Below are 10,178 nucleotides of genomic sequence, written 5' to 3' on the forward strand. Positions count from 1 at the left end.
CTATCTGTACGAGTTAACACCCCACAGGGTGTGCCCTCGCCGGAACCTAAGGTCTTCTGCACTATCCCTAGGCAAATGGGAATTCGACTGACTGTCCATCTTAGGAGATCGGGGCAGGCGCAGTACTAGTACATCTCTCCATTCTTCTGGTAACGTACGTGGTTGGCATTATCGGAACTGGCTCTTCATCTTTTTTTTTTTTCAAACAAGGGAAATTTTGGTGTCACATTATCTAGTCCCTTACTCATACTCTTTTTGATTAAAGGGATAATACACATACAGGAAATTACATACAGGAAGTTACATACCCCACCTCTTTCTGCTAAAATCATATCCAGGGCCACTCTATTTTGGAACGCCATGGGTGCAGTGGGCCCTAACTGGTCAGCTAACCCTTGTAAAGCATCTCTGGTGTAGTTTACAAACCTCTGCTGATTGTAATAGATATAATTCATCCAATCTACATTATTATTAACAGTGACAATAGCAAATAAGGACTCAAAACCTGCTTTAACCTGATCTCTAGAATTAAATTAATCTGGAACCCCCCTTGGCACTCCTATTACATCTACGTGTACATGTGGATCAAAGTTACCACCTAGAGTGTCAACTTGTCTCTTAGCACGATGCGGTGTTGGATTCTCACCCTCAGTGTACTCTTCATATTGCACATTTGATTGTATTAATTTGTTCTGTAGTACAGTAGTCAAAGGTGTGTGTTAGAGAAATTGTACCACATTATAGCATGTAAAGGATATGCAGGATCATTAGTTCTTTCAGTGCGAAGTGTGGATCCAAGTGGGCGCAAACTTTTTCACATAGACCCTGTCACCTGGTTTCAGATTGTGACACTCATCTGTAGGACCTGGGAGAAAAGCAGAGACTGCAGAATGCATTATTGACAATTCCTTGGAGAGGCCTATGACAAAATTAACAAGAAAATCATTCCCCAAATTCTGCTACTGTGGCATGTATCCACCTGAAAAAAATGAAAACTAATAGAAGACACTCAATTCAAGATTTGACCATTTCCTTCATTGCCTTTTGTATCTACTTTCCCACAACTCTGCGGATGGTAAAGTGTATGAAAAGTCTGGAATATACCCAAAGCAGACATGATATGTTGCATTATTTCACCTGTGAAGTGTGTACCTTTGTTGACTCAATCACTTCCGGTGCCCCATATCTGCAGATTACCTCATTCATGAGCTCCTGTGCGGTTACCTGATTATTTACTTTGGTAACAGGGTAGGTCTCCAACCTGAAAAGAAATCAACAAGAAGCACATATTCATACTTCCCAACAAGTGGGAGCTGAGTGTAGCCAATTTGCAATCCCTGAAATGGGTAGAGTGGTCTAGGCAAGTGTTATGTGGCAAACTTACTTCTGCCCTGTTGCTTTACGGCAAGGATCATGCAAAATTGGACAAATGATGCAGCAGCTACAGAAAACCAAGGAGCCGACCGTCCTTGTTCAAGCGTCAACATCATTGCTGCTTTGAGAAGTGCGTCTTTCCGTGCATCAGCTGGGCCATCATGGGGCACAGGGACCGTGGTAGGCAAGTGCTGTTGACTGTTCACCACATGCCGTCCCTTTTTAGTCCATTTGTCTTTTTCTTCCTTGCTGGCTTGTAACTGTAAAGTCTTTAGCATATCAAAGTCCAAATTCATATCAAAGTCCAAGTTTTTATCAAAGTCCAAGTTTTTATCAAAGTCCAAGTTTTTATCAAAGTCCAAGTTTTTATCAAAGTCCAAGTTTTTATCAAAGTCCAAGTTTTTATCAAAGTCCAAGTTTTTATCAAAGTCCAAGTTTTTATCAAAGTCCAAAGTTATTGTTAAATTCTTCTTTTCTTCTACGGCTTGAGGGCCGCTGCTTTTGCTGTGTGGTCTGTGATGGCGTTGCCTCTTGCTTCTCCGGTGTAGGAATTGGTGTGAGCTTTCCACCTTGTCAGGTAGAAGTAGGGCCTCCGTGATACTGCTGCATCATTCTTAATTGGCTGTCCTGCTGAGGTAACAAGCTGTCTGGTCTTCCAGGTTGGGCCGTAATCATGAGCTATGCCAAATGCATACCGGGAGTCAGTGTAAATGGTTGCCGTCTTACCTGTGGCCACTCCACACGCCCCAGCGAGGGCTTTTAATTCCACTTCTTGTGCTGCGACATGCGGAGGCATTCTGCTTTTAGGACATCTTGTTGTGTGACCACTGCATATCCAGTGTGGAGTCGTCAATCACCCTTGGTACCATCTATAAAAAAACAACTTAAAATATGCATTGTTAGCAAGGGCTTTCAGTAACTTTTTTTAAACTTAAAGTTTCTTGTTGCATCAATTCTAGACAATCAGGCTGGTATTCTATTTCAAAAAGATCAGAATCTTGTAGCAAAAAAATTTAAAAAATGGCTGCAAAAAATGTAAAAATGGCTGATTTGCAATACCTAGATCACCTATGCCTTCTCCCCCCCCCCCCCCTATGAACCAGGGTACTGAATTGGAAGAATAGTAGCCGGGTTTAAGGTAGTACAACATTGTAAAAAGATTTGATGGATGCAGATAAGGCCTGTAAGATGTTAGCACCAATAACAGACATGAGTTACATCGGGGCAGAATAATCTACAAACACCTATTAATATTTGAAATGTGATATCCTTTAAATGAATTCATTATTAGTCTGTTCCTGCCTGCAATGTCTTATCAAATTTGAGAGGGAAAAAAAAACAAAAACAAAAAACTTTTACTAGCTGCTCAAGATTCTCACCCCCTCCCTTGGACAAGAGGGATGACCCACATTGCGTACTTTTACATCATCTAGCTCCACCCCTTCGATATTGGCTCCATGCGTCTTTTTTCAGAACTTCATTTCAGCTTAACAGTCTACACGTCCACATCTCAACCAAGCAAAGTCCCATGCATGGGGTGGGACTTTTATCCCCAGTCAATATCTGCATCACACATTTTACACACAGCCTGAACACGGGTCACTAACTCTCATCCATCCATGCGCTCAAGTCTGCTCCGTCACCCCCTATTGAAGGTGTACCAGTACATACAGATGCACAGACAAAAAAAAGTTTGACAAACAAACATGCATCAGTTGAAAAACATTGAGGTGAGTGCTATAATGTTATAAAGTACATGATTCTATTGAGATGAGATTGTGAATGAGCGCTATCTTTGACAAATTATGTGAAAAAAAAAATTTGCTGAGTGACTGAGACATTCTATCTTTCTTATTTACTGAAACTATTATATGTTATATTAAACGCTGAAGTATTTTAGAATGCGTGGGTATCTTTCAGCCCCCCTTGTCTTTTTTTCTCTGTATTTGACCCTGAGCTGAGAGTGAAGTCTGAAAGCCCCCACCTTTTTAAAACATGTGTTATCTCTCTACGAATATGACACACAGACTGAATAGAGTTGTCCCAGTTTAACTATTCCCGGCATTTGAACTCATAATTAACACATATGCTGGGACCTTGTAACATGTTATTCATTTTCAATCCCTGTATAAGTAAGAATATACCTTAGAAATTGCTATATTTCCTGCCTACTATGACGGTATAATTAATTAAATTAATTTCAAGCCTCCATTCCATTTAAGCAAGCAGAGATATTTTCCAGGGTCAGTATTTCATTTTCTCTCGCTTCGTTATCTTTTGACCTTGAAAACTAAACACAAGCTCGCAGCTACATGTCAACAAAACCTTCTCTTCTAATAGCAAGCTCAGTTAACTATTTGCACATACAGTATATATATATATAATATGGATTATACATATTATATATATATATATATATATATATGTATAATCCATACTAGGTGGATATATGTGTGTGTGTGTGTATATATATATGTATATATATATACACACATATATCCACCTAGTATGGATTATACATATTATACACCTTTTGCTCTCTCTTTGCCAACAAATCACATGCATTGTAACTTTCTTCTCGACTTTGCTTGTTCCTTCAGCACTTTCTCCCTACCTAACTGCCAATGTAACCTTCAATAGACACTTTCCTGACAACCTCCAGATCACTTACTGTACTTTCCAACATTTCACTTACAGATACTTTCTTAAACAAATAATGTGTACATAACTTTCTCTGACTGTCTCTCTGCTTCTCACTTCACTCCAGCACTTTCTAGCAAACCTTGGTCTTAAAAGGCGCGCTTCTTGGTCCTAAAGACCCTCCTCCCAGACACTATTTTTTGTAATCTACCGTGCGGGTCCTTGTTACACATTTTTATAAGCGTTTTCTTACAGTTTACAAATTCATCCGCACGGCGGCAGCCCTTGAGGGGCTCTATCTTCTTTAATAAGGTCTTACGCATATTAGAACAACAACAACAATAATAATAACACGCTCCATAGAATGTATCCTTCTTAATTCCAAATTGTCAGGCCCTTATAAACTGGCAAAACAACCGAAGGTCTCTTCTCCTATGGAACCAACCTCACAGAATGTATCCCTCTGAAATCAAATCGTTAGCCCCATATATAAGGCAAACAACCGAGGGTCCCTCCTCCTATGAAGCCTGTCTCATAAAATGCATCCCTCTTAATTTTCAAATTGTTAGCCTGGGATATATATATATATGGCAAAACAACCGAGGGTACCTTCTCCTATGAAACCTGTCTCACAAAATGCATCCCTCTCTGCATGCATCCCTCTTAATTTTCAAATCGTTAGCCCCTTAAATACTGGAAAAACAACCGAGGGTCCCTTCTCTTGTGAGACTAAATACAACAAACAGCCTTCACTATCGTTAAAACACCATGGACTTCAAAGTACAAATAAACTACAGACTAGTTTCTGGGTGAGCTGATTGGTACGCTTATCACGGTCCGTGACGGCAAACCCGAAGCCCACACGAGTTACCGTGTAGAACTCTTAACCCAACCCGTCCGGTCACAAAACACAGATAGTCCTTCCCGCTGCAAGACTCGCAGTGTAAAACACAACATAAATATATGCCGGTCTTACCTGGAGTTCTTTGAGTTGATCAGGCTCGGTTTGCAGCAGGACGGCTTCACCGTGGCGTGGATCTGGGTGAATTGCGCTGTAGACTCCTGGTTTTACCGCCCCACTTTCGGGCACCATTTTGTCAGGGAAATTCTAAGTACAGCACCAATCAGGCCCACCCCAAATGTCCCGTTGCCGGCCGTAAAGAAGAGACACCACACGGAGGTCTGGTATAGTTTCCTCACACGGGAACATGGCTGCGCTCCTTTATTACAGATTACATGAGATCTTATACCCTTTGGTCTCATCACCAGAAATGAGTGATGAGCTCATTGGCTGAAATTCACAGCATAACCATATATGGGAAGTCCGGATTTCCGGCCTGAGACAGTGAAAATTATATACATAGTTGAACAGTGTTATCTTGATACTGGCGCCTCTGGGAAAACAGCCAAGTACACGCAGCCTTCGTGTCTGGTTCGGTATCATCTCTGAATTTCTAGAAACATCTCTCTCAGCCTTGCAAAGCCTTGGAATATCTGATGTTAAGGTGACATATAAGTTTTTTTTTCATTTGGAATTGAATAGAACTTGCATATAGGTATAAAGCATAAAAAACATATGGCAATATATACATATACCCTCACACAACGACGAAGCAATAAAATTGGGTATATTCAATATCTCTGGATACACGTTGAAAAAAAGAAGTGGAATTACTATCCAGGGGCTTGTCCTTTAGTCCATCAAGCAAGCCTGATCTTTTCGAACTCTTTATAGACCTTAATCACTTTGTAAGAAAATTGACACTAAAGAGATTCTACTCACTAAATGAGAACAAACTCCCACCTGAGGGATCATACTGTAGAGTTATAAAACTGAGAGAGCCCTTAGAGGACTCCATACTTGAAGACACCACTCCCACTAAAAAACTATTAACCACCAACCTTAAATCACCCAGTAAATTCTATCCGATGGAGACCAAAGGTCCCTATATAACTACTTTTTAACAGCAAAGTTTTGGAAGACTTTAGAACACTAACCAACAATAAAAATAGAAACAAAAATAAATACCATAAAGCATGGCGTCAGAACCGGAAGTTCACATTGCCATGTTTAGAGATGAAAAAGTCGCTCTCATCCAGTTCAATTGTATTCCATAAATGTGACCATTGCATTACGGTTACTGAAACCTCATACAGTTCCAAGAGTTTTTCTTTGTCTTCTTCTGGATCAACAGGAGGGAAGGTGGTTAATAGGCTGGACATTTGTCTTTTTTAGCTTAGCATACTATATTACTATGTTGATCATTTTAGGTTTGTGAATTTAGACTGCATACATTCATTTATAGAAGCTGTGAATGCTGTACACAGCGGACAAGCGACCATCACCTACGACCACAATGCTACAGCTATCTGCCTGGCCCTGCACTGCAAACCAATTTGTCCCACACTGGACAGGAGAAGAGAGTAGAAGGGACAATACCAATTGATCCCGTCTCAGTCCTCAATCACCCTAGCAGTATTGCAAGCTTGAAGTCGTTAGAATTCAGGCTGATATGTACCCAGCTTTACTGGGCTCCTGCACGCATGCCAAGTGAAGGCTCAAATCATCCACCTGATCCGTTATAACACACTCCAGAGCTCTACAATACGCATAGAAATAAAACACTGCCACTACTAGTTTGTCAACGGTGCACTGGAACTCCATTTATGAATAATTAATACAATCTTTGGAGAATATGGTTCGTTTTTAAAACTGACAGGGCTTGAACTGATAAATTCTAGATTTATTCTACAAAAGATCTAGTAGTGCCAAAATATATAGTATGTATAAAGATATACCAAAAGGTTGTTACATGGGGAGAATAAGGACATACAGGCAATAAACACTCAGCAGTATTTTAAAAATAAACAGGATTAAAATAAAAGAAAGTAACCAGATTTTGGGATACACGGCCCAAAGGGATCCAGAACAGAGGGACGCCCATATACCGAAGTATAGCTCCATGGATTGACCGGTTAGAACTGTGGGGTCCCCCAATACACACCTTCTCCCCACCCCTCTGAGGTCATACAGAGAAGGGAGGGTCGGATTTGTAGGAACTCAAAAATTGTAATTCCCTAGTGTCAGTCATATCTCGGTGGGAGGGTCTCTAATCATGAAGATATACTGCCATATTTCTTGTCATGATTTTATCTATGCATGAATATCAAGCATGAGGCAGAAATCATAACCAGGTATGGGTTTACGTAGTTTGAGGGGAATTCCTGAGCTTGGGGTGAGGTATGGGGAGGTAATACAATTATCTCTCTAAAGGCAACAACCACCAGTCTGGGGAGAGCAAATCAACATCTACCTGTCAAAAGGCCACTTGTATTGACATTGGGACAAAGTATTTCCTGTTCTGTTGTATATCAAAGGCTTGCCAATTACACAAGAGGAAGGGGGGATTAGAACATTAGAATTTACCCATCTCATATCTTTATCCATCTATCTAGTATCTAACTATCTATCTATCATTAGAGTAGATTCAAGGGGCAAAGGTTGTCAGCTCAACTTTTCTATTGTCCTGAACGACAACTGATTGATACTGGACAGCTGGGGGGACACTTTCTCAATCTCTTTATATGACAGAGCGCTAGTGAAAATTGTGAAATAGGAAAGGCATTTACCAAGTATGTGCATCGCAGAAATCTAAGCATTCTCTATCTGGTACAGAACATATTTAATCAGGGTAAAAAAAAGTAGACCAATAAATTTAAAAAAGTTTTTAATAATCCAGGCGATCAGCTGCAAATTGTCACACTAACAAGACAGACGTACCCAGGAAGACATGGTTCTTCTTAGAAGCTTTTGAGTATGCCACATGAGAGCCTTACAGGAATTTGGTAGTAGATTTAAGAGAAGACACAACAGAGGAACTCCTCTTAAGCACGGGGTTGTTTCCACCAGCTTTAGCGGCGGTGTACATTCAAAAGAAAACTGCCTCTAAGAAGTGAGTTAATCATCCTACTAACTATTGTAAACTCTGCACATTGTGCTGACAAGATGTCTGAGGGATTACACTGCAATTGGGGCCTCTTAAAAAGCTTATAAAAGCAACACCTACAGTCAGAAAGTCTACTTTGTGCAACGCAAGCAGTGCTTTAATCATAGCCATAGAGGAAATTGCTTTAAGTAAAAGGGTGAATACCTCTAAATAGCCTGGGTGATAAAACCCTGGCAATAAAAAAAAAAGCGGATATTGAATCAGGCGGTAAGAGGGGGTTTACAGGTTCACTCTTAGGCTTTGCGATTCCAATAATGAGACTGTGCTTGAGCACACTGGCCCAGAGAACAGCTGATCACTAGGGGCCCCAGTGATAGACTGCACAGATCTATTATTCATGACTGATCTTGAGAATGAACCATCAATAGTTGACAACTGGACAATCCCTTTAAATCTCAACTAAATTCAGCTACAAATCTGTAATCCAGGAAAAAACAAAGAGAAACCAAAAAGTTTGGCTCAGTAGATATGGAGTAATAGGCGCCGGCCAGGATAAGGACAAAATAAAACATATGTGAGTGGGTTCTTATACATTAAGTTCGAAAGACTTCAATGGAAAGAGGATCATGGGATGGATGTTTAAAGGGCAGAATTCCATCAGAAATTGATGGGCGGAGTCATTTTTTCTTCAATATTTCCAACAATCTGAACATAAATGCAGGTTTTCCCCTGTGTGAGTTCTCTTATAGTTTACAAGATCTGATTTGTCTTAAAAATATTGACAACAGTCAGAATATAAAAATGTTGTCTCCCCTGTGTGAATTCTCTGATGTTTAACAAGATCCCCTTTATGGGTATTTCTCACATTCAGAACATGAAAATGGCTTGTCCCCCATGTGAATTCTCTGATGTGCAACAAGATGTGATTTGTTCAAAAAACAATTTCTACATTCTGAAATGACTTCTTCCCTGTGTGAATTCTTTGATGCGTAAGAAGAGTTGTATTACTTGTAAAACATTTCCCACATTCTGAACATGAAAATGACTTCTCTCCTGTGTGAATTCTCTGATGATCAACAAGATGTGATTTTCTGGTAAAACATTTCCCACATTCTGAACATGAAAATGACTTCTCTCCTGTGTGAATTCTCTGATGTCTAACAAGATGTGATTTCTGGGTAAAACATTTCCCACATTCTAAACATGAAAATGACTTCTCTCCTGTGTGAATTCTTTGATGATCAACAAGACCTGATTGTGTGGTAAAACATTTCCCACATTCTGAACATGAAAATGGCTTCTCTCCTGTGTGAATTCTCTGATGTCTAACAAGATCTAATTTCTGGGTAAAACATTTCCCGCAGACAGAACACGAAAATCGCCTCTCACCAGTGTGAATTTTCAGATGTACAACAAGACCTAATTTCTGGGTAAAACATTTCCCACATTCTGAACATGAAAATGGCTTCTCTCCTGTGTGAATTCTCTGATGATAAACAAGACCTGATTTCTGGGTGAAACATTTCCCACATTCTGAACATGAAAATTTCCTCTCCCCAGTGTGAATTCTTTGATGATCGACAAGATATGATTTCTGGATAAAGCATTTCCCACAGACAGAACATGAAAATGGCTTCTCTCCTGTGTGAATTCTCTGATGATCAACAAGATGTGGTTTCATGGTAAAACATTTCCCACATTCTGAACATGAAAATGACTTCTTCCCTGAGACAACAGTTCCTTCTTTAACATCTCTTCTGTAAATGTTATGTTGCTTAGTAGTCTGTGATGAATTAGAAGATGGAACCTCTATAAAAGGATCAGATGACAGATGTTTGCTGGGAAGGGCTGAGGGTACATCTGGGATAATGGCAGGCTCTTCGTGTGTATCTTGTATGTTACCATCATCTTCCATTGTAAAACCTGAAGATATCAAATGTTCCTCTAAGCTCCTGATGTCGTCATCTGCCAAGAATAAAACAGATTTTAACATTACAATTATATCAATATTTTATAAAAATTTCTATATAAAATATTCATACAAATTGTGAAAAAGACAAGTTACAAAAACCCTGTGCTCTTTTATGTATGAGGAAAATGAAAAGAGAAAAAAATGGCCCCAGCGCTCACTGGAGAAAAATATTCCAAATGTATATGGAAATAACGTTTATTTTGCAACGCGTTTCAGCCACTAAACGTGGCCTTTTTCAAGCATCA

The 10,178-nt window shown here is 39.7% G+C and overlaps 1 protein-coding gene across 1 annotated transcript; it reads right to left on the reverse strand.

Annotated features, from left to right (window-relative positions):
* Positions 1 to 7,759: 7,759 nt before the first annotated feature.
* LOC136624441 (zinc finger protein 501-like) lies at positions 7,760 to 9,977 on the reverse strand. Its single transcript, XM_066598420.1, has one exon. It carries the CDS (start codon positions 9,952 to 9,954, stop codon positions 8,893 to 8,895), a length of 1,062 nt encoding a protein of 353 aa, XP_066454517.1. The 5' UTR covers positions 9,955 to 9,977; the 3' UTR covers positions 7,760 to 8,892.
* Between the last annotated feature and the right edge of the window lie 201 nt (positions 9,978 to 10,178).

Source organism: Eleutherodactylus coqui, chromosome 4, assembly GCF_035609145.1.
Source record: "Eleutherodactylus coqui strain aEleCoq1 chromosome 4, aEleCoq1.hap1, whole genome shotgun sequence".
NCBI lineage: Eukaryota > Metazoa > Chordata > Amphibia > Anura > Eleutherodactylidae > Eleutherodactylus > Eleutherodactylus coqui.

Excerpts from the sequence above, each read along its gene's own strand:
- LOC136624441 (XM_066598420.1), bottom strand. The coding sequence starts at position 9,954 with ATGTTAAAATCTGTTTTATTCTTGGCAGATGACGACATCAGGAGCTTA.